The following is a 25873-nucleotide window of genomic DNA, read 5'->3' on the forward strand; positions in this document are numbered from 1 at the left end:
CCCAATGTCATATCCAAAGTCTAATATACCAAGCAAAGAAAGATCCACTCGGGCCTCCAAATCCCAATAGCCGTTAACGGTACCAATACACACGATCCACAACCACTACATAGTCTGTACCTGAGAACTCCCAGTCTCCAACTCCATATAGCACACGAATCACTGTACCTGGTCCCAAATTCCGCAGCATGAATACGTATTACACCTCAAGTACCCAATCATTCCACGAAGGATATTCTAAAATTCCCATGTGCCATCAAACAAATTCAGATATCAGCAGTCGATCTAGCAAGAAAACACCACAATACTAACGTAGTATCATCAGTCTGATCACATCACCCTTTTTCCGAGACATCTACTCTCATCGAACTACTTCCGATTAGCAGTACCATTTCCTTGATTACCTGAGGCTACTCGTTGCCTAAGAATCTTATGAACTCCTTTTCAGAACTGAACTGTAACTCATCTAATCAAGAACTCCCGCTAATCCCATTTAGAAGAAAATAATCACACATCCCACGTTTCGCATGCCCGTAGAAAGATATATACATCTCCAAACCACGGTAAAACCCAACAAGAACATCTCTGCCAATTCCATTCGCACAAGCTAAACTGCCAGGACAGAATACTTCTATCCAAACCCAGCTGAGCAAGCTGTCAAAACTCAAGAGCTTTGCTGCACAATACCTGTAAGGGCTCATTACCTCGAACACATACGATGAATTAATCATATCCTTACCATACCGATTTGGTCTGCTATCAAGCTATTCCATCTATTTAATTTCCCTTCTGATTCATCATCAACTTGATATTTCCTCTTGCCGTAGCACCACAGTTCCTCAACCCAGGCTCACTACCCAAGACCCAAGCACAAGACCACCCTGCCTAAGACCCATAAGCCGCTGAATACCCTCTCAAATGTTCCCAGAAATACCACATTCCAGAATACTTTACTTGCAGAACTTCCTGCGAATCTGAATTCGTTACCATTACCTTCCAGATACCGATACATAGGATTCCCATAATCAACATTAAAAAAATACCACAAGTCTTGACCTTTTCTAATGAAAACACAGTCTCTAGCCACATACACAACCTTAAGACACCTGATTATTACATGTAGAATCGTGAACACAATAAAACCATTCTCGAGAGTCATTTACTCTTATTCAAACTGCAAATTACCTGACTTAACGAACAGAACCACTCGTGCCTTATTAGCACTCTGACACCGCAGGGTATGATCTAATTCCAATACAAACAAACATTTTCCTTCTCTATACACTGAGCATTCTTTATCAACAATAGCTCAAGACATCCTATTATTTTCACACATCTACGAAGCACCATATAACCTTTGTCAAAATTTTGCTTCACTCGTGCCATCCTCGGCTCAATTTTCTGCAACCCGAACTGATCCGCCAGCATACCTCGAAACGGAACCAACGTAGCACATAACCGTGCAATCAGCTAATCACAGCAACCTCCCCAACTTGGCTCGAAGCCATGTATCAAGACACACTCAACAACTCATAACTTTTTTACTCTAATGATGCCACAATACCATAGTGAGATTAAACTCAAATCACTTACAAGTCTATGAAAACACAGATCATCTAGTACTGAAATCCTCTACAAACCTCGCATTCATCCCCACATCAGCCGAGTCCACTCTCTTAAGCGACCCAGATTTTTAAATTATAACACGTACCTTTCAATTACACATGAGATCTTCTAACGTACAAATAAGGAGCATACCACTTAAGAACACTCCGCAGGAGATAACCCACCTGATTCGCCGCAATTTAGTATTTCAGCACACCTTCCACCATCATATACGTCACACAGTCAATTTAGTCTTCTTGAGTCTGAAATCATACCGCCTCGTGTATTGCACTTTACTTTCCAACTAGGAGACACGATAATATTCTTCACCCGCCCATAATTTGGGCTACACATCAAGTCACAATAGGAATCGAACACTTAACAGTTCATTTATTACCCAGCAGACTTCTTCGTCACTACCAAGTCTTATAAACACACCTCGCATCACTAACATACTCATCACATGGATATCCAACTGTCATTCCGGCTAATAGGGACAATACCGAACATATAAGTTAAGAACACTTGCTCGCACAATCAGCACCTCGGTGCTCGAGCCATAGGCAAAGATCCGGCCTCAAGTCCTCCAGACTAGCCCAACATACTCACGAAGATTACATCTCGCCCTTCGATCGGGGAATCACAAGCCATCAAGGCACATACAATACTGAGCGCTCATGTGCGCATACAGACGTGTGGAAGGAATTTCAAGAGTTATATTCCAAGCTGAATCAAGTACGCACGATAAGAATTCCAAGAATGGGAAGTTTTCCTAAAGGTTCTGCAGCCTCTCGAGGATAAATACAGACGTCTCCGTACCGATCCGCGAGACTCTACTAAACCTACTCATGACTCGTGAGACCTAGTAACCTAGGCTCTGATACCAACTTGTCACGACCCAATTTCCAAACACGGTCGTGATGGCGCCTCTCATGAAGACAAGGCCAGCCAACTAACCAAATTCGTCTCTTTAAAAATTATCAAACATAAATGAATGGATAAATACGACTAAATGGCATTTATAACAGATAATTTACAACCCTACACAGCCCGACCGGGGTGTCACAAGTCACGAGCATCTAAAAAAATTTGAACACAACTACAAGGCCGATAATATACAAAATAAAATTTAGAGTCAAAAGACGAAGTCCGGTGCCGCGAACGCTGGCGGTCACCTTGCTCAGCTACGATAACAAAATCCTCAATCAGCTCAAACCCGCTACCGGGTAACAAATACCAACTGCACGCGAGGTGCAGGGAGTAAAGTAAGTACTCCAACTCAGTGAGTAATAAAAGTAAATAATAACTGAGCAGCAAGAAATCACGTAAAGCACTCCATTATGCTATATAGAACAGTACAACCCGTTGAGAAAACAGTAAAACCAGGAAAATCCCTTACAAAATATCTGGGCTCAGTTAAAACCTCTTTTGAAAATATCTTTTTCAATAGTTAAGCAAATGAATGCGAAACGGATAGTGCAAGTCAGCACGTAAGTCAGCCCCTCGGGCACAGCACTTCATTAACAATTAACACCAGGGTATCTGGTAAACAGTGCAAGAAGTAGTATGGATGCCAATGAAATGAGAGTGCTGAATGTCATGACACGTAGTACCCACTGCGGCGTGCTGTACGAGCCAACCATGTATTTAACGTCGACGGCGCTCACTGGGGGTGTGCACAGACTCCGGAGGGGCTCCTACAGCCCAAGCGCAATAATCAAGCCATCTCGTGGCATCAACCAGGCCCTCGGCCTCAATATCACTACAGTACCGCTGCGGCGTGCAGCCCGAGCCAACAATATGTCCAGAAATCACTATAACACCGCTGCGGCGCGCAGCCCGATCCATGCTCAGTCCAGAAATGCACATAAGCCACTTAGGCAATATTAATATAACAGTTCTCAGCTCAAAACGTCAATAAAATGTTGTTTAAGTTTTCAAATCTTAGAAAAATGGCTGAGTTTGCAAATCAGTATTAAAACCCTGGCAAAATAATGCGAAAATAGTGATATCAATCCCTGAAGGATTCACATAGTTGGCACGAAGCCCAAACATGGCAATCAGCCCAAATTATGATGATAACAAGTAGTTTCAGTCAAATACGCTGTAAAAATCAACAACCGGGACGGACCAAGTCACAATCCCCAACGATGCTCTACCCCACGCTCATATCAGGCGTGCAAGTCACCTCAATACAACACTATGATGTGCAAATCCGGGGTTTCAAACCCTCAGGATATCATTTACAAATACTACTCACCTCGAACCGGCGAAATCTCTAGCTCGCGACGCCTTTGCCCCTCAAATCGGCCTCCACGCGCGTCGTATCTAACTAAAATCAGAGCGAATACATCACAATATGCTAAGGGAACAATGCCCAATCGAAAACAATCGAGAAATAGCAAAAATCTCGAAACTAGCAAAACCCGAGCCCCGGGCCCACTTCTCAAAAAATCACAAAACTTACTTTACCAGATTCCTCATCTCGCCACGAGTCCATACATACCAAGAACTCCCAAATCCGAGCTCAAATGACCTATCAAATTCCAATTTGAAATATCAAAAACACAAGCCCTAGCTTCACCCCTTTTTGGTGAATTTCAACCAATCCCCATGTTAAATCTATCATAATCTCATGTATTTAAGCCAGGGGACTTACCTCCAATCAATTCCCAGTCAAAACTCCCTTAAATTCTCGCCAAAGGCTCTCAAGGTCGCCCAACAATGGTGAAAAATATCCCAAGCTCGCGGATGAAATACTAAATAAAACCCCTTCTAAACAGTCCAGTTTTCGCTTCTGCGGTCCCGCTTCCGCTTATGCGGGACCGCTTCTGCGGCCAAAATCCCGCTTTTGCGGATATTCACTTAAATTGCCAAAACCGCTTCTGCGGCTAACTTTACGCTTCTGCGGACCCGCTGATGCGAAGAAAGGTCCGCTTCTGCGAATCTACATTACCAACCCCTGGACCGCTTCTGCGATGAATTACTCCGCTTAAGCACCTCCGCTTCTGCGGTCCAAAATCCGCAGAAGCGAGAATACCAGATGCAGCAACCTACAGCAGTATGCAAACTCCCAAAACTCCCCGATTAACCATCCGAACACACCCGGAGGCCCTCGGGACCTCAACCAAAAGCACCAACCCATCCTAAAACGTTATCCAAACTTGCTCCAATCGTCAAAACACATCAAACAACGCTAAAACCATTAAATCACATCGGATTCAAGCCTAATTTTCTTCAAAACTTCCGAAACACGCATTCGTTTAAAAACCCAACCAAACGACGTCCGAATGACCTGAAATTTTACACACACATCACAAATCACATATCGAAGCTACAGCAACTCTCGGAATTCCATTCCGACCCTCGGATCAAAAATCTCACCTATCAACCGGAATTCGCCAAAATACTAATTTCGCCAATTCAAGCCTAATTCTACACCGGACCTCCAAAATCAATTCCGATCGCACTCCTAAGTCACAAATCATCCCCCGAAGCTAACCGAATCACCGAAAATCACATCCGAGCCCTATAACTCATAAGTCAACGTCCGGTTGACTTTTCCAACTTAAGCCTTCCTTAAAGAGACTAAGTGTCTCATTTCTTATCCAAACCAATCCAAATCAACTCTAACACACCACATACCGATAACGAAACATGAAGAAGCATGCAATGGGGGGGGGGGGAACGGAGCAGTGACACATGAGATGACGGGTCGGGTCGTCACAGAAAGAATGAAGAGGTTGCACGACAAGAACATTGTGGAGCGAAATTTCAACCCCGGGGACATGGTATTGCTCTATAACTCAAGATTAAGGCTATTTCCGGGTAAGCTCAAGTCACGATAGTCTGGACTATTTCGAGTGGTCGAAGTATTCCCTTCAAGGGCTGTAGAGATTGCCTCAGAGAAAGACTCTCATACATTTAGAGTCAATGGGCAGAGATTGAAACTATATGTGGGCATGAATGAACCAAAGGAAGTGTTTAGAGATCCACCTGACTGAACCTTAGAGGTCGAGTGAGCCTTAAATGCGCTTATCTGCGTCGTGCCGCGACGCTAAATCAGGCGCTGCGTGGGAGGCAACCCATGAATGTTGTTATTTTTCTTTTCTTTTGTAACTTCCTTATTAAAAGAAATTTGTTTGATTAGGTAGTGTATCAACTCCCCCTTGGTTTTTCTTTAAACCACAGTTCTTTTCCAAGGGTTTCTATTTTAACCGGGTGTAGTTAGTTTTTCTTTTTAGTTTAGAAAGTCTTGGGCGAGAAACAAAAAAAGGAAATAGGGACCCTTAACTCTATGGTACCTTGAATAAGACTGCTTTAGTGTGACACTTAGGCTCTTTAGTTGACTCAAAGAAGGCCTTAAATTGTGTGTTCTTGAATGGCTCAAGTACTTAGAACAGAGTGTCGATCCTAACTGGATTGAGTCATGTGCCGTGTGTGAGTGTGGCTTTCTGTATTTTGTGTTAACATTCGATGCCAATAACTTGCCCTGTGTGTGTGCAAAGCGAAATGGTAGCCTTGTGTGGTCTGGAAAGTGATATAGGCATTTCTTTGCTGAACCCTTCTATGTATGCTTGTTCCCACCTAACTGTGTATACCCTAGTCAACCCCGTTGAGCCTGTAAGCATGTTTTCTTGGCAACTACATTACAAGCCTAACCCGAGTTTAAATAGCCTATCTTGTTGCCAATCACCTCTTAGAAGCACTCAAAGTGTAACGGATATGGAAAAATATAAGTGTGGGGTGATTGGTTGGGCTGTTAAGTGGAATTAAGGGGACAAAAGAAAAAAAAGAAAAAAAAAAGAAGCCTCAAAGTGGTGGGAGCTATTAAAAGAAAAAGTGTGCTTAAAGAAAAAAAGAAGAAGAAGAAGGGGTTAACACAATAATGTAATGGTAGCAGGAAGGTGTGACAAGGTTAAGAGCTTAAAAGTACACAATGTAGTGAAGTACTTAGGGAGGTGTAGTCACTATGCCCAGATGTATCCTACCCGTCCCGCAGCCAACATTACAACCAAATAAAGTCCTATTTGATTCTAGACCGAATGAGCTCGATTAGTTGAGTATTACACTATGGGCAAGCCTATGGTTTGTTGTTTGTGGCATAAGAATTTGTTCTGAGGGTGAGTGAAAGATTGTATTCGAATTCCTCAGTCTGTGGTTTGTAAACGATATAATTCTCTTTTGTAGTGAGTAGGCACATGGTTCATGAAGGGAAGGTATGTCTGGACCTCTGTAGGAGAGTTGTTTAGGGGTATTGCGTGGCTAGAAAGGAGTCCACTCTTGAGACGAGGAGGTTGCACTGAAGTAGTCTATCCATGTGAACTATTCTTGGTATAGGGAGTAGGGAAGTGACCCAATGACGATTAGGCCTATAGAGTGTGGTTTGTTGCTAGAAGACTAGCAACGGTTTAAGTGTGGGGTGTTGATAATAGGCTATATAGACGCTATTTACACTCCAAATGTACCATACTTTATTGTTGTTTTAAAGGCAAAATGATAACAAAATACTCTAATTGGTATTCTTTTGCTTTGCAGGGACTAATCCAAGTTAGGAAGAGACTATGGAGTATTTTGGAGTCAATAATATTGATATAAGGCCAATCAAGAAGAACCCAAACGAAAATAAGCAAGAAAGAGGCAAAGGAGGACTGGGCAAGAAGCCACCACGACCGCGGTCGACCGCGGCTGGACCGCGGTAGGCCAAGCAAGTGGGGCAGAATAGTTGCGTTTCGCTGCGGTCGCGCCGCGTTCTGCCGCGGCCGCGGTCGACTGTGTAACTGCCCAGAATTTTTCGGGACTAAAGTGTAAATCGGGGAAAACTTATCCTAACCCTTTATAAACTCAACAAACTCGCCCAAGCGAAGTTTAGGCTTGTTTTTAGACTGAATTGGAGGCAAGAACAAGTGTGAGAAGAGCAATCAACCATTAGAGTTTTTCGATCTTCTCTTTGTTATTTCAATTGCACATTATGAATACATTTGTAGTTTCATCTTGCTTTGCTATGAGTAGCTAAATACTTTGTCTAGGGTTTTTGATGGAACCTATTGAAGGATGAACTTCGTGTTATGTTAATATAGTTTGCCCGGTTTAATCTCTATTTGTTCAGCTACGTTCTTGTTGTAGTTAATTGATAGGATCCTCATTTAGCTGTGCCTATTTAGTATGTATTACTCGGGAGAGAGTGCATATTTAGATGATTGTTGAACAACACCACTCCCAAAGTATATGAGGGATCAATAACCGAGGGTTTAAAGGCGGGATTATGGGTAACAAAGCCTTGGGTGTGATCTAAAGTGAGCTGTAATAAAAGCCAGCTAGCGTAACTCGGGAGAGTGCGTCTAGTAAATTGTCGTAATTACTCGGGAGAGATTTACGGTAGTAAGAGTGCTCATGATTGATAGAGACGATTAAGCAAATCTATATGAAACATAACAGGAAGGGATTCCATCAATAGGGGAAATCATAACCTTATATCCTTCTCTTACTTGCATACAACCTAGTCATAGTTAACTTTTAGTTACTTGCTTTCATTTAGTTATAGTTAGTAAAAACATCTCCAATTGTTATTCAAAATATCTGGAAAGTTTATTACGAAAAATTTAGTGAATTTAACAAGAGTAATTGGTAGGTTAATTCCCTGTGGATTCGACTCTGGGCTAAATACTCGGATTATATTTGCAGGGACCGCTTTGTCCTTTTTATAAGGCATAGTTGGGCGAGATCAGTGAACAAGTTGAAAAGGAAGAGAAAAATGTATAGTACTATCAGGAAATGGAAGTCTATGTTGTCTAGCCATTGGACATACATTACATAAAATGGTTGTTTAGATGACACTTTATTTGACAGAAATGAAATAGAACTCATCCTGGCAAATGAAATGTGACCTAATCTTTGATGCCAAAACAAATCATCTTTATTACCAGTAACAGATGGATTACAAGATGAACTATGAGATACAGAATAAGCAACAGAATTTGAAACAACATTAGTGTTAGGAACAGAAACAGAAACATTAGACTGGGCAGAAGAGGAAACAGAACTAGCAACAAACAAAGGAAAATGAGAATCAGCTGAATGCAAGAAGTATAGTCCATTTGTAGCCTTACCAATTTCCAGAGGCCTCCTCAGAGAAAGGCCCTGTAAAATACAGTTATAAATGGTGAAGATTGCAAAACGTTTGAACTGAAGAAGTAACTTATGTACAGAGACCAAATTGAATGGAATGAGGGAACTAATAAGACATTATGTAAAATCATATATGCCCTAAGGGTCAAAGAACCAGTAGATATGACCTTTACTTTATATCCATTAGGTAGAGTAATTAGAAAAGGTGTTACTAAAGGCTTAAGATTGTGAAGTAAGTGTTTATATGGTGTCATGTGGTTGGTGGCATCAGAATCTATGATCCAAGGGTATAAACCTAAGTGTGAAACTGCACATGCATGAAAAGAAGCTGAATGCACCGCAGGGTGATTGTACACACCTGCAAGTTTGGCAAATCATGCATTTTCAGTGACAACATTTTCAGAATGAGGAGTAGGAGATGTTTGGACTTGTTGAAGCGATGTCATGAGATGTTGATATTGTTCTTTACTGAATCCATGTCCATTGTCATCATAGGAGCTTGGTTTGGTAAAGGCAGAGTCCAAAAGATATCCATCAGACTGAACACAAGCAGCAGACCTCCTATTCTTGGTAAATTATAAAATCTGAGGGGAAACCATGTAACTTATAGCACTTATCAATGGTGTGCCCAAGCTTCTTACAATATCTACATGAAAGGTTGGAAGATGAACTAGAACCTCTCTTTGCATCAAATTGGACCCTCTGATGAAAACCCCTAGAAGTATTCATATGACCAGCTGAAGCAATGAAGGAAGCAGAATCATGGGAGAAACCAGGGATAGGAGCAGAAGTCTCTTTATGTTTCTCATCATGTTGTAGTATGGAATATGCCTTACTCAGGGAAGGAAGGGAAGGCATCATAAGGATGTTGCTTTTGCAGGTAGAATAAGACTCATTCAGACCACTGAGGAATTGATAGATTTTCTGCTCTTAAATGAATTTGGAGAGAGCACCACAGGAAAAAACATGACCAACATAAGCGGTACTAAGCTCATCCCAAAGACCTCTTAGCTTGGTAAAATAGGTAGCAATATCTAAATGACCTGACTAATTTCCCTTTGAAGTTGAATGTACTTAGAACCATTGGAAGTACCAAATCTCTCATTAATGTCAGTCCATATATCCTTAGCAGTGCCAAAACACATTACGTTGTTGGCTATATCCCTAGAGAAAGAGTTTGTTATCCATGCAATGATCATGTCATTGCACATTTTCCAAAAATGATAATAATGAGAGTTAAATTGTGGTTTAGATATCCTACCAGTGATGAGACCTAACTTGTTTTTAGTAGAGAGGGCAGTAAGCATATTTTTGCGCCAAATGACAAAACCATTATCATCAAAGGGGGGAGGGGGGAGGGGGAGGGGGGGGGGAAACCAGGCGAGCACCTGGACTATCCGAGGGATGTATGTAGAAAAGATGTGAGGGAGGTATAGTAAAATCATCAAAACCATCAGCTGTAGTTGACGAACTCACTTCAGGACTACTCATTTCTAAACCCTAGTTAGGTCAATTTTGTGCCGAAAAATATAAAATTGGTATCTACCGACACTTCAACCCAAAATTGAGTAATGAAAGGATATTACCGTCCTTCTTTGCAACCTAAAGAAGAAAGGCCTTCCATTTACCACAAAAAAAAAACACCGCGACTTTTGATATCACCGGTAGAATCAGAAATTGGGGATGAACATACTCTGAAGAATCGAGCCACAAATTTACTAGAAAAATAGCTCACAATCTCTGAAATCCTGTAACATTCATCAGTTATGACCAAATCGATCAAAATCAAAGAAAAATCTAGAGATTTTCCGGCAATGAAAAACTTCAATAAGAAAGGAACTTGAGAAACAAACACCGTCAGTGGACATGTGGAGCCATCAACGATTGACTATAGGCTTTGATACCATATTAATTTATCTATCTTAGTGTAATCGAAAGATTTGATTTGAAATTGAAAACCCTAATAATGAGAAGAAAAAGAGAAAGAGAAAGAGAAGAGCAAAATATTTGAGAAGAGAAAATGAATTTCTTATTATTGTGTTATGTCCAGAATGTTCGTGTATATACAAAATAAATCACTAAATGAAAATGGGTCGGGTATACATAAAAGCCCAAACTAAGTATGAAACAATGAGGCCCAATAGTTAATTCTTTTAGCTGCTGTCAAGTGGCCCAGTATTGTCAACAGAGCCACCTTATAGGAAGGGGTGTCTAATAAGACCCCTTCGCGAAAAAAATATACTGTGTAGGTAGGTAAATTTTTTTATATGTATATATACTATGTATTGACTCTCCTTAATTTCGTGGTATGTTTACTTTTATATATTTTGATACCTCTTAACGAAAATTCTGGCTTCGCCACTAACCGTTTATATGTGTTGTTGAATTTTTCAACGAACTTGTTCAATGTAATAGAGCAGTTGGTGAACATGGCTAGATAACTAACCAGTCAAGAAATCCAGTTCCGTTGTGGTGCATTTTTATATGGTGCACAACGTGGCAAAGGCACACTGTTTTCAATATGACACGATGTATTCTGGAATATATACGTGTCCTCTATAAATAGTGACTTTTACTACTGGAACAACATATATTTAATTTGTACATTTTTAGTTCAGATTTGCTTGTATGAAATTTGAAAGTATATATATATATATATATATATATATATATATGGCAAAATAGCCTCCTGACCACCTAAATTTGAACTCGTTTGTCAATTCGTTAAACGAATTAGAACTTTCCCATTTGAACACCTGAATTGAATGAAATAAATATCAATGAACACCTCCATGAGAGCGTAAGCTTCAATTGCCTAACAAGAATGACAATTCACATTCTATGCTTTTTATTTCTCGACACGTGTAATTTGTGGGTTCCACTTTTTAATTATCAATTTACTAAATTTCTAATGTATCATTTTTCTTTCTCTTCTTCACTGTCAGGTCGCAACTGTTACTCCACCATAACTTCACCACCAGCACCATCACACACCGTCAAGTCAAGCCTAAATGGCCAAACCCAAATGTAACCGAAACTACTCCTTCTACGCCTTCTTCATCATCACCAATTTTACCTATCCACTTTGATTTCTCGACAAAAGCCATCATTTCACCCTCCAACTCCATCATTTTCAGCCGCTAAGCAATTTGGCCTGGTAACGAGAAATTTTACTTTGTGTGTCATATGCCATGTAATACTTGCATGAGACTCTTATTTAATGACATCTGTAATTTGTGGTCCCATCTGTTCAACCTTTTCTCCTTCAATTCGTTTCTTCAATTCTTTTCTTTCTCTTTTGTTTTAGAGCCCGTTTGGATTAGCTGATTTGAAGTAGCTGATAAGCATTAGTTGCTGAAAAGCACTTTTAAGTGCTGAAACTGTTTTAATAAATAAGCAGTTACGTGTTTGGGTACAAGTGCTGAAATTGATAATAAGTTGCTGCAGTATTTGATAAAAAAAAAAGTGCTGATAAGCTCTTTTTCTATTAAAATGACTTAAATAACCTTAAAACTGTTTACACTTATAAGGGCTTAATTTCTTCAAAATTTTAGATTTCAGATCGATTCAAATACAAAATATTCTATTTTTTATTTTATTTTAGATACAACTGTGCTTAGATAAGATAATTTTTATGATAACTATAATTTATTTTATGATAAGCATATAATCATAAGTTATACTCCCTCCGACCCAATTTATGTACTGAACCAGTTTGACTGTACACGGAGCTTAAGAAAAAATGAAGACTTTTGGAATTTGTGGTCCTAAACAAGTCAAAAAGGGGCTCAGAGTATTTGTGTGGTTATAAAATCTTCTCATTAAGAGTAGAATTGTAAGTTTAAGCTAAATTATTACCAAATTTAGAAAGGGGTCATTCTTTTTGGAACAGACCAAAAAAGAAATAGGTTCACATAAATTGGAATAGAGGGAGTAAATTGACAAAAGTTTCTCAGTAAAAAATAAACCTAAATAGGACAAATTATTTGAAGAGAAACAAACATTGTCTTCATCACCGCAATACTTAGAAAGCAATACACCAAATTTTTGATATGTCCTCATTTATTACATACTGTTCAAAGATATAAATATTAATACACAATCACACAGATATAATTTTGGTAAGGAAGAGAGAATTTGCTTATCTTAAATAGTCAATGAGAATTGCAGACTTGAAGAGGTGAGGAAGGGTGAGGGGTGAGGGGAGGGGGGTTTAGGTTGAATACTTGAGGCAGTGGGTATTGATGTATGAATTTTGTTCTAAAAAGAAATATTTTAAGAATAAAATAGTAAAAATTTTGGTCAAACTTAAAGTGCTTATAAGCTAAAAATTCATAAGCTGGGGGTGACCAGCTTATGACTTTTAGCTTATTTTTGACTTATAAGCACTTGGTTTATAAGCACTTTTAACTTTACCAAATGTGTAGATAAGCCGAAAAGTACTTATAAGCTAGCTTGACCAACTTATAAGCTTAACAAACATCCTGTTAGTTCTTTTCTTTTTTCTTAACACTTCAACTTCCTCCTAAGTAACAGACCTATTCGATGGGTGTGCGATTCTGAGCTTTAGATTCAATGGACTACTTGTGTTCTTTTTAAAATTGGGATACTATGAGTATCTCGCACTCACTCCTTGAAGTTTTGAGAAAGCTTAACCCAGATAAATCTCCATGACATTCAAAAGTGAGAAAGAGAGTACTAAAGAAGAAGATATTTGCTGAGAAAAAAATCTGATTTTTTACTTTAGCTTTTCATAAAATTGAAATCAACAAATTATTGCTCCATAGATACTCTGCCAATCTTAATTGAAAATTTTACGAAAGTATTCTTTTATGCCTTTTTATCATTTTCATAGGGAAAAAGAGGATAGAGGAATTCGGACAAAAAAAGAGAGGGAGAAAGAAAAAAAACTAAAGATTATAGAGGTTGTATCTGCTTTTTACTGGGTTTCTTGAACAGTCTTAATTATATGTCAATGTTAATGGTGCTTTTTTTTTCTTTATGATTCTTTCTTCTTTTTTTAAATATTTATGGGCTTGAAGTTTGACTGTCTTTTAAAAATGGCTAATTGCTTGAGAGAAGAAATTAGAGAACGAATTAGAAGTATTGAATTCTGGTAAATGAACACATTGAGTCAAGGGAGTTGGAGAAATTTGGAAGAGAAAAATTAACGGAGCAACGGTTGGAGTTGGCCAACTTTTGCTAAGAAGTGGGGCCCAAAAATCCACTTGGCAAAGTTCTAAAGGAGTCTGTTTGAGTCTCATTCAAAATAAAACGTCTCTTGGTAACGGAGCAGTAAAAATTTTCATCGGCGTCGATCCCATCTCCCTCTCCTCCATATAATTTCCTCCTGTTATCCCTTCTACCTTCAACATTCTCTTTTAAAAAACTAAAAACTAAAAAAAGCACCTTTTCGACAAGAAGAAAGGGGAGAAAAAAAATGAAGAGATTGGGGACAGGAAGAAGGAGGGGGGGCGGGGGGTGAGAAATGAATAGCAGAAAGGGAAGGGGGCAGAGGGAATTGGGGGGGGGGGGGTTGTGGAGAAAGAGGGAGTGGGGAGACGAGTTTGACTTATTATATTTGCTTTTTTAAATTCTTTTAGTTATTAATTCTTTTGAGCAATTTTTTAATCAAAATTTCCTTACCAACGCCTTTTAAGCCTGATTTGCATGCACCTATGCCACATAAGCATAGTCAATATGGCCAGCGGTGTTTATTGATGTTCATTTCATTGAGTTAAAGTGTTCATATTGGAAAGTTCTAAGTTACTTTACCGGGTTGACAAACAAGTACAATTAGCTAGTCCAGATGCCATTTTGCCTATATATATAAAACCGTCTTTTATGGATTAATAAAATTTCACAGAAAAAGATAATCATCCGAAAACTATCATAACACAAACAATGTGAATAAATTAATGCAAAATAGTCAGTAACATCCACCTTATGATATTAATAGAACATTTCAAAGCAACATAGCTCGAGAATATTTCAAAACATTCACCTTAATATTGTCCATAAAGTTTAGCTAAAAAATCAGAAAGAAATGAAAAAGGTGAATTTACAGTACTCCTCAGATAGATAACTGCGGTTTTCCTTTATTACTTAATAGTATAAGCTATTATTCAATGCTAAAGATAAGTGAAAGTTGGACTTTTGAGGGACATTCACAGCATCCAACCAGGCACCATACCATTGACGTTTTGAGCATTTGTTACTGCTGTTATTTGGCTTGAAGTAGTTATTGGATCGTACCTGTAATAAATGAAAATATAGAATTTTAGTTTTAGCCCAGCACTTTTAATTTTTTTCTATTACATGGGGGAATTAGAGAAGGGGAAGGAAAAAGGGACAGTGGGAATATTTGAACCACACCAATTGTGTGAAAGGACTTCCACCAAATACTACTAGATTATAAGTAATAAATTGCTCAATTTTAATCACCCTCATTACACTGGGATCAATAGTTTTACTACCACTTGCTCCCATACGTTTCGTTCCTCCAGACCGTCTGCAGGGGCGGATGTAGCCCTATAGCAATGCGTGCAAAAAATTATTAAATCATACTCCCTCCGTTCCAGTTTATGTGAACTTATTTCTTTTTTGATCCGTTTCGAAAAGAATGACCTCTTTCTAAATTTGAAAATAATTAAGCTTAAACTTCCGATTCTACCCTTAATGAGAAGCTTTTATAACACACACAAATACTCTTGGGCCCATTTTAACTTGTTTCAGACCACAAATTTCAAAAGTCTTCATTTTTTCTTAAACTACGTGCTCAGTCAAACATGTTCACATAAATTGGAACAGAGGGAGTAATAAATAGCAGATAGAATCCATAACTTTAAGAATATAATAAGTTCAATACTAAGAACATTAAAGGTTGAACCCACGAGTTAAAATCCTAAATCCGTCTCTGGTCGGTTGTTTGTTGAGGTGTTTCACACTAGAGCAAGCCTTACTCGTCATTTAACCATCAGTTGCAAATGGAAATAAAAGTAACATAATGACATGACAATTTAGAAGTAGGTAGAGTTTACCCAATTTGCAAAGTAGAGTTGCAGTCTAGAGGTTGAAAGAAACCCTGAGATTGAGCATGTTGCTGACCATAAGTGACACTTTGCTCACCACCTCCCCATGGTTGCTGCAGATTGTTTTCAGCATATATTTCTTCCAGCTAAAACATAGGCAATTTAACACAATTTGGAACATCCATAAGACAAATAATAAGGTAAGGCACATATTCACATAGGTGAATAAAATTGATGATAAAATCAGGAATGATATATTTCTAACAACACCAAACAAGAATCAATATATGGGATACTGGGAATACAACATAAGTCCTAGGATAATCTAGCAAAAGAGAGTTACAATCACATGTATGGGCTACCCACCCTACCTTTCTTTCAAGTACCTTATTAGCCTCAACCCACAATTTCTCCTGTACATATAATAAAACGCTTACGTGAATTACTATTGAATACATGAGATGTTGAGGTGAGAAAACATTTCCCAACCAATTAATGAGAATTACCTTAGATTGAAGATCAGTAAGCTGGTCAAGCATCAGTTGTGTCTACAAAACATCCAGAAGGTACAATAAGAAACATATATACTTGAGTCTATTCAGTGAAATAAGATGATTTGTAAATGTTACTATGCCCAGCTATTGAACTTGAAAAAATGAAAAAATATTTTAAAATTCTGGCAGATCAGCCGTCGCAATTTTTCTTAATGGTGAAATTTTAATATGTTTATATTACTAAGCTTACCCTGGTGGACCTAATGTGTTTGAGGGAAGTATCTAGTTGGACTTCAAGATGATCAAGATCATCGATATTCAGAGGCCCCAAGTCTTCTCCAAGAAGGTGTCTGTCAAAGAAAATGTCAAGTATAAGTTGCCAAGAGATGTACATCCCTGTAATATGTCACATAATTTAGGTTGCATGATTAAGGTTAGCTAGATGGTTTACCTTTGATATCGCTGCAGTGACTCATATTTGGCTTTGAGTTTCAAGTATTCCCTATAGCTGCTTTGCTGCAATGAACGAGATGATCAAGAACTTCAAAGATGAACCATTATTTTTAATACAAAAAAAAAAAAAAAAAAAAGGAAATATATTGTGCAAGCAAGCATTCTTTATTTCTTTCTCACATAAAAGGTGAGGGTTCGACTCCTAAAAAGTTTAAATCTTTCTTACTCTTTTCGCAAAAAAAACTAGAAGGAAAAATTCTGATCAAATTAGCAGCATTCATGTCAGAAACCAATCAAATGACACTAGTTATATACTGTGGCAAAATCATAGATATTTTTTATTCCTTTGTTCTAAGGGATGGCGGAATGAAGTCAAATAGCTTTTGTTACCTCATTATCTTTGATTGATCGGTTGACTTCCAATGTACCATAGCTGCACTTTTGGTACCTATCAAGGGTTTTGAGCATACTGATATGCATAGGAAAAATAAAAGGAAAAGTTAATTGTTAGTGTACCACAAGAGATGTATGTGTTACGAGTCCAAACCTTAGGGAATATTTGTCTAATAATCATCCTTAATATGTCCCATCTATCATCAGGGGCGAAGCTACATAGCCCTAATGGATGGTGGTCAATTGACCACCCTTCGTCCAAAAATTACAGTGTATATATAGATAAAATATTAGATATTAGAGTTATATAATATATATTAAACATCCTTTATTGAAGATTTTTTTTTACTTCTTTCAAGTTTGAACACACTAGATAAAATTTTTGGCCTCGTCACTGTCTATCATAGGTTATTATTACTGGAAATCTGGAAAAATTGGGAGATATGAACGATAGTCTGTGTTATTTCTTTTGGCAGATGTATTCTACCCAAAATTTGTATTTCAGATACGTTACTTAAGGACTGTTTTGCTTTACTTTGTCACAGACATCATACAGAAGTTAATTAATCAAGAACAATGATGTCAACTTTCCCCCTTAGCTTGCAATAATAGGTAATAAAAAATGCTTCTATGAACCCAAATATTGGGAATTGCAATACAAGCATTTAGTGGATGGCATATATATGTCATAAGATTCGATTAGGAACATAATTTCACTCAATCATTTTCATGATTTTAGATAATTATATTAGAAATTTACCGTACTTCCAGTGTGGCCCACATATTAGAAAATAAATTATTTACCTTGTCTCCCAAGTAAATAATATATTAGATAATATTTTGTAGTTATGCATATATGATAGTTTCTTTGATGGTAAGAAACCAATTTTACTAGGAGTCCCTAGGGCAACTGTAATTTATGGAGAAGTCCCTAGGGCTAAAGTATTTGCCTAAGAGTCTCTAGCCTACCTATAAATACGTCTATGACTCCATCAGTCTGGTATCCTACGGTAGGCACATGCTAGAAGGCTGTTAGGTTTTCCGTCAAAGTTTTCCAAGGGCGATTCTCTACAACACTTGAACGATAATGGCTGAAGGTAGTTCCTTGTTTAATTTTCGCTCAACACTCGATTTGATCCTTCTTTCTTTTCTCCTTCCACTCTTGCCTTGCCGCGATGACGCTATGTATTTATGTGATTTCTACAAATTATACTAAACAAACTAAAGTTTTTACTCTAATGTTACTTTTGCCGTCACTACTCGATGTATTTGCCTTCACTAAAGGAGTCACTACTTCTCTTTACTTGACTTAGCACTTCAAATGACACCTAAATGGAAATTTGTTCCACTTATGATTATGAGGTGCCAAAATAACATATATTTGATGAATTAATCGAGGTTCGTACGAGTTGGATTAGATACAACTTTTTTAAGAAGTAGCAGTGTAGCACTAGACATGCCAAATAAGCATAGAAATGACACTAGATAGCTACTCTAAAGGGTTGCTATTTATGAATTAGCCAGTACCTCCTGAATTTCAATTTTCAGGACAAAAATATCATGAATTGTCCTGAAGTTAAGATTTATAATTTAAAAAGATGGATAAAATAAATACTGCATAATTTCTAAATAGCATTTCTGAGAATGACTATCTATATACACTTGCCCCCAAATAAGCTTCAAGAGGGTTGGTTAAGGGGTTGCCAAACTTTAAGCTGAGCATATCCCAGAATCACTTCTGGAACTCTAATTGAGGACAATTGACGCCTCAATACAAAATGTAAACTACAAGTAGACTTCTTTAATTAGCTCCCGAGCCAAGTTACATTACATCAGCTACATCGTGGTACTACATATGCTACAGCCAATTACCCAATAAACATCTTAAATCTTTTTCTCTTTTAATTAAAAAGCAATATACGATGGTCAATTGCATTACCTATTATAAATGCGTACGATCACACAGAAAAAAGGGATAAAAAGATGGATCTTTTAGACTAATTTGCTAAAAGGTGAAGCCTTTGGTAGAGTTTTGCCTTGCATCATAAAAAGATAAAAGAATTTATCATGTAACCTAACAGGTGCAGGACTGGACAGTGTTTTATCTGGTTACTCCAAGGTTTTTTAAAATGTACACAACGTAGTAATTAATTACATACTAATAAAACACTCCTCCAGATCTGCCGGTACGGCTAGGAATGTTCATAAAAATCCGAAAAGTCGAACCAAACCAAAAACTGAACCAAACCAATAAAAAAAACCCAATATTTTTTAAGTTTGGTTTGGTTTTGGTTTTGAATTTTTAAAACCAATCAAATTTGGTTTGGTTTTGGTTTTAATAAAAAAATAACCAAACCAAACAATATCAAACCGACAATAGAAGTAGCTATTTGAATTTATTATCACACCTATATATATATATGTATATTTTTGTATAAAGTTTCTAAATGTTATGGTACATATTAGTTCTTTGTCTTTTTAGTCTAGCTCTTTGCTATTACAATAATCTAATGTTTTGCCTTTACATTCTAGTTTTGATCTGTAGTTTTCTTTTGTTAAGTACAAGAACTTATCTCATGTTAAAAATAATTGATTTTTATAAATTGAGTACTCAAATTATTCATCACTATTTGATTCAATTATCATTAATATATCTTGGTAAATGATAGATTTCTCAAAGAGCAATTGGTTTGATAGTGTTATGTTGAAAATATAGTCGCTGGAATATGTGTTTGGTAGTGTATGTCTCATATTTAAGAAAAAAACCGATAAATAACTGAAAAAATCGAAAAATCGATAAAAACTGACAAACGCTGAATCGATAAAAAATACTTAATTGGTTTGGTTTGTTTCCAACATTTTTAAGAACCGACTTACTTATTTTGGTTTCTTTTTAGGAAAAAATCGATCCAAACCGAATAATGAACAACCATAGGGACGGCTACTCTGCCATCTTACCCTTTTCTCTTAACTTCAAACAAGAGATTTTTGGTATATATATATACACACACTAGGATTTTCATGTTATTTTATTTTAAACCTAAAAATGAATGAAAGAAAACTCATCTTCAAGTAGTACTGATCGCTGATAATCCATCAAAGGAAACAGATCTTGCATAACATAGGGTAAAATTGGTGGGAACTATATTAGATGTACAACTAAAAACCTAATTTTGCATTGGACAAGATCCAAGAGAAACACATACTAAGGCCCCGTTTGGCATTTTGCCAAAATAAATTTGGGATTTATTTTCAAAATTCGTGTTTGGCCATAAATTTTGCCCATATTTTGGCCAAATCCCAAATCTCAAATCTCAAAATCAGCTATTGAGCTGATTTTGGGCAATAGCTGATTTTGGGCCAAAATCTCAAAACTTGGGAATTATATATATGTTTTTCCAAAATAAAGTTGGAAAATATGTTTTGATAACGTATGTCCAAACACATTTTCATCTTCAAACCAAACTTAACCCAAATCAGATTTTTCAAAATAAATTTGGAATCCATGGCCAAACGCTAGCTAATATAGAGCTACAAAAACCAAAATAAGGGTGAAACAAGAAGCAAATGACAGCCAAAACAAAAGCAAGGACAGATCTTACAAATAAGAGAAATTAAGAGATGGAAATATAATAAGTACTTGTTGGAGCTGCAGAATTCATAAAGCTTGCCACGATTAGAGAAAATGATGAGAGCAACCTCAGCCTCACAAAGCACAGAGAGTTCATAAGCTTTCTTAAGCAATCCATTTCTCCTCTTTGCAAAAGTAACCTGCCTATTTATCTTGTTCTCTATCCTCTTCAGCTCCACTCTTCCTCTACCCATCCCCTTCTTATATATTTTTTTATTTTCCACTTTCTTCTCTTGGGTAACAACTGATCCTCTTTTCAGTTCTACTGGTCAACCAAATTTGTGAAAGAAATGAACAAAAGGAACTGCAAACCCTAGCTAGAGCCTTTATCTTTCTTAAGTCTATATGTTCAATGCAGAGAGAGAAACAAAAGAAAAAGTGAACATGGGTTGTTGTTGTTCACTTTATCTTCTTCTTGTTTTAGGATTCTTTGTTTTAACCTTAGGATTTGCTTAGGCACTCCAAATTTAGATACCTCAAAGCTTTAGGGTTGGTCTTGTTTCCACTGAAGTTTCATGAATTTAGCCAATGCATTAAAGGGATGTCTTGCACGCGATTTCTGAAGCGTGGTGAGCACGCCGGATGAGTATTCGAACTTTGAGCGACACGCGTCTAGTTAAGTGTTAATGCTTTGGGTTTTCCATTTGCGGTCCATCAGAAAAAAAACAAAGTCGTGTATTGAATTAGTTGAACACGCGTCTATTGACTAGTGGTTGTTACATATATATCATGCACCAATTTTCAATTACAAATTTTCGAAAAAGATATACTCTTCCTCGCTTTTAAATTAAATTTCCAAACTTACCAATATAAAACCCATGAAATATTTGTTAGATTGTATGAAATCAAACAAAAATGGAGAAGAGATCAGAAACCTAAACAGGGACAAAGAAGGTTCGAGAGAGAAGAGCTCTTCAAATATTCTTCCATAATGACCCGTTGGTCTCAAACCCGGAATCAATAGTGTTTATATACAAGCCCAATTCTAATTGGGTCAAACCGGTCAAAACCAAAAGACCAAAAATTACATATCTGCCACTAAACAACTAAACTAACCAATCTAAAAATAATTACAAAGTCCACAAGTACAAGGCCCAGAATAACAGCCCAAATACAAATATAAATCCAACACCGCGCTCTCAAGTTGGAGGGTGGTTGGCCACACCCAACTTGCTCAAGATAGACCTGTGAGTGACACTTGGGAGTGGTTTAGTCAGCATATCGGCTAGTTGTAATTTGCTAACTTCAGGAAGTGGCTGCATCATCAGAATATTTCCTCTAGCATTGTTGAATACCTCATTCAAACCCATCAAAAATTGCATCACTTTCTGATTTTCCATCTTTTTGATCATTTTGTGTTTACCTCCACATTTGCATTCACAACCACAAAAGGAATCAGCATCAAGTGACTCCATTTCATCCCAGGGTCTCTTTACCCTAGTGAAATAACTTCCCACATCAGAAGAACCTTGAGATATAGTACTTAGGTCCTTTTGGACTTCATACATTTTAACACCATTTGCTTGCCCATACCTTTGGTTCAATTCATCCCATAGACTCTAAGGTGTTAAGAATCCAGCTAATGATCATGTTATTGCACTGTTCCGCTGTGTTCAAACAAAGGGGAATCGGGAGTAGGCTGGACATAGCTCCCATTAATGAATACTAATTTCTTCTTTGCTCCCAAAGCAATGATAATGCCTCTTCGCCAGGCTCCAAAACAGTCCCCATTGAATTGTTTGGTCACGAGAATAGTACCAGGATTGTCAGAGGGATGATGATAGAATGGGTGAGAAGGAGGTAAACAAAATCAGTTTGAGTAAAAGTAGGAGAGTTAGGATCGGTTTCAGAGGCGGTTGCAACATTTTTATTTTCCAAGAGTAAAGAGATACAATATGCAAGAGAAAGAGAAAAACTAGGGCTCAGACGATAAAAGCACAATGAAACCAGTGAAATGAATGAGCCGAAGTGAGAAAAATTACAAAAATAGCGGGAGAATCCTTCGAGAAAACAGAATCAAAAGGAAAACTGATAAATCGGCAAAAGCAAGCTTGTCGCCATCAGGTATCACTGAGCAACCACAACTTTAATCCACAAACTGAAGAAAGACGGCAGCTAAATCACAAATTTCATCCACAATAGACTTCGAAAAATACTGGATTCATCATAAAATTTGGAATATTTGGCTAGAATCTTCGAAAAAATGAAAAAGAAGAAACTAGGTTTTCCAATTTTCTGGAAATATGAAAAACAAGGAAATTGAGGTACTAAAAATCGGAGATTACACCGGATCTTTGATGATTATGCTCTGATACCATGTTAGATTGTATGAAATCAAACAAAAATGGAGAAGAGATCAGAAACCTAAACAGGGACAAAGAAGGTTCGAGAGAGAAGAGCTCTTCAAATATTCTTCCATAATGACCCGTTGGTCTCAAACCCGGAACCAATAGTGTTTATATACAAGCCCAATTCTAATTGGATCAAAACCAGTCAAAACCAAAAGACCAAAAAAATGTACATATCTACCACTAAACAACTAGACTAACCTATCTAAAAATAATTACAAAGTCGAGAAGTACAAGGCCCAGAATAACGGCCCAAATACAAATATAAATCCAATAATATTGATTTTCAGGATGCATGGTTGAGTTTGTTCAGAGGCGGAGCTAAGATTTGAAGTTTATGGATTCTATACTTGACGTCGAATCCATAACATGTCTTAGTTACTGGGTTCGCAATTATATACTAATACAAATTTAATAGATTTTTCTAATACAAATACAAGATCTATACCAAAAGCTGTTGGGTTCGGCCAAACCCATAAATAGTACCCTACATCCGCCCCTGAGTTTGTTGTTGACACTTTAAATAAAGATAAGCTAATATATGACTATGTGATAAAGGTGAAATGCTATATTATTTGATAATTTAGCTAAACATTTTCATCCAAAAATTTAACCTGCACTCATTTGTCAAAAGTTAATTTTGTTGATTTCCTTAATATTGAATTGGATGTAGTTCAATTACCTTTTCAGAATAAATCTTAGAATTTTACTAAATAAAAAATGTGACGACATAATTTAGTCAAAGATATTTTTTTTCTTTGCGGATTAGAAAAGGGATGATAGATTTACTGATTTTGCAACACAAAGAGTATTTCTTTCTTCTCCTTTTTTTTGGGATAATGAGATGTCGAGTCAATTAGTTTTGTAGCTTTTTACAAACTTGTTTTTAGTTTTATAACCCTACATTTTTTTTTTACGCATGAGAGTTTTACTTTTACACGTAAAAGATCTATCTTTTACAAATAAGAGATCTAAAAAGATCTTTTTTTAAAAGTTATAAATTGTAAAAGGACATGATATATAAATAGCAAGAATATGAGAAGTTAAAAGTGGACCAATTGGATTCTATAGCGGTAATTATGTCATCGTGGCACCTTTTGAACAAAAGACATGACATTTCTGCTTTTTGTAAACTGGAAAAAAAAAAAACTCGTTTATTTTGAAATTTTCAGTTAAGTGGCACTAAATTAACACGAATAAAACGTAACCACTTTTAGTAAAATAACAACATCTCAGAGCACTTGGAAAAAAGGAAGTGACAATATAATGAGACTAGGAGTACAATCGACTTGATTAATAGGCTTTTTGGTCAATGACTTTCGGTGTCTAAACTTCAAGTGCCTCTTTGGGAAATTATGTTAAACATTGTAGATCTAGTGTACATCAAACAAAGCGTTGTGGCTGCTTTTTATGGATTTTTTAGCCTAAAAAAAGATTAAGGCAAGTAACCACATATATATTTTATTGGGAAAAATTGAGTTTACATATTAAAAAAGTGTGAAGATGACGTGTCATGACACGTAGGCTGGTCAAATAGTCAAAGAGTTACAGTTAGCCAAGAGGCACGAGTAGTAATAGATGCGAGCAAAAGCAAAGGAAGAGGCACGGGCGGTTATTTAAAGGATTCAGCGCCCGTACCTGTTCAAGAAATTTAAGTTCAATAATCAAGAAGAGTCAAGGGAATGAATCTGACAGCATACGAGGGTCCAAATACAGTATTTGATAAGCATTAAATGCTGAAAACGTTAGAGAATCTGTCTTAAATGTAATGATTATGTAACGTAGCATTCAATGTCATTTATTGCCCATAATAACCTTATTATGACCAAAACAAGGCACTTACATCCGAAATAGCTATAAAAGGAGAGGATTGAATAGTTGTAGGGACACAAAAAAAATCATCTGAATATACTTTGGTTTACTTGTTTTATTCAATTATATTTAGGCTATTCAAATTACTTTCTTTTATACATTCTTGCGATTATCAGTAACCTGTGTTCTTCTAAATTATAGCTTTAATCAAAATTCCATTTTTTGGTTAAACAAATTGGTTCCGTTACCGGGAATCTGATAATCCATTTTATCTTAGCCTAACTTTCCTTGTTGCATCAACCATGTCGAACAACAATGACAACATTCAAGGAAACCAAGAAAATCAAACAACCCAACAACTTCAGGGAGATCCACAGAACAATAACGTACTGATTCCTTCTCCACGAGGCTCTCCACGGCGGTCTCGTGAAGGCACTCCTGATGGGTCTCATACAGATGGACAAGCTCAATTCGAAAATGTTGAAACTATGGATGAGGCTTTGCAAAAACTTATTGCCTCACAAGTAAATAAAGCTCTTCAGGCTTTTGTTAGCCAATTACCTGCTGCACCACCCACACCCACTCCAAATAACAACACTCTAGAGAACCCTCGTTCCGGGCTCGTTAATTCAGGTATTGGTGGAACCCCCAGCGAGTCACAGGAGGGAGAACCAGGTAACTTAGTCAATTCTGATTTACAAAATTTAGTACTAACATTGCAGAAATAGCTCAAGGAGCAAAGTGATCGCATAGAACAAATACCCGGGGTGCCACATGTGATCAAAGGGGTAGATATGGATAAATATTCACAACAACCCTGGAAGCCAAGTACTGCTCCCCTTCCAATCCCAAAGAAATTCAAAATGCCTGATATGCCAAAATACGATGGAACAACAGACCCACGAGACCATGTGACTGCATTTACAACAGGCGTAAAAGGCAACGATTTGACTAAGCAGGAGATTGAATCAGTATTAG

The 25873-nt window shown here is 37.1% G+C and overlaps 1 protein-coding gene across 3 annotated transcripts; it reads right to left on the minus strand.

Moving 5' to 3' along the window:
- Positions 1-14659: 14659 nt before the first annotated feature.
- LOC109208373 (developmental protein SEPALLATA 1-like) lies at positions 14660-21192 on the minus strand. 3 transcript variants are annotated; one of them, XM_019371479.1, is made up of 8 exons: positions 20745-21192; positions 17102-17180; positions 16710-16774; positions 16509-16608; positions 16271-16312; positions 16151-16177; positions 15774-15910; positions 14660-14988 (listed from the first exon to the last, which is right to left on the minus strand). In XM_019371479.1, the coding sequence occupies exons 1-8, from the start codon at positions 20927-20929 to the stop codon at positions 14901-14903; spliced, it is 723 nt and encodes a 240-aa protein (XP_019227024.1). In that variant the 5' UTR covers positions 20930-21192; the 3' UTR covers positions 14660-14900. The 3 variants fall into 3 exon arrangements, with proteins under 3 accessions (XP_019227024.1, XP_019227023.1, XP_019227025.1); XM_019371478.1 differs by having other exon boundaries at positions 16136-16177; positions 20745-21189; XM_019371480.1 differs by lacking the exon at positions 16151-16177.
- Between the last annotated feature and the right edge of the window lie 4681 nt (positions 21193-25873).

The sequence above is a fragment of the Nicotiana attenuata genome, unplaced genomic scaffold (genome assembly GCF_001879085.1).
Source record: "Nicotiana attenuata strain UT unplaced genomic scaffold, NIATTr2, whole genome shotgun sequence".
Lineage (NCBI taxonomy): Eukaryota > Viridiplantae > Streptophyta > Magnoliopsida > Solanales > Solanaceae > Nicotiana > Nicotiana attenuata.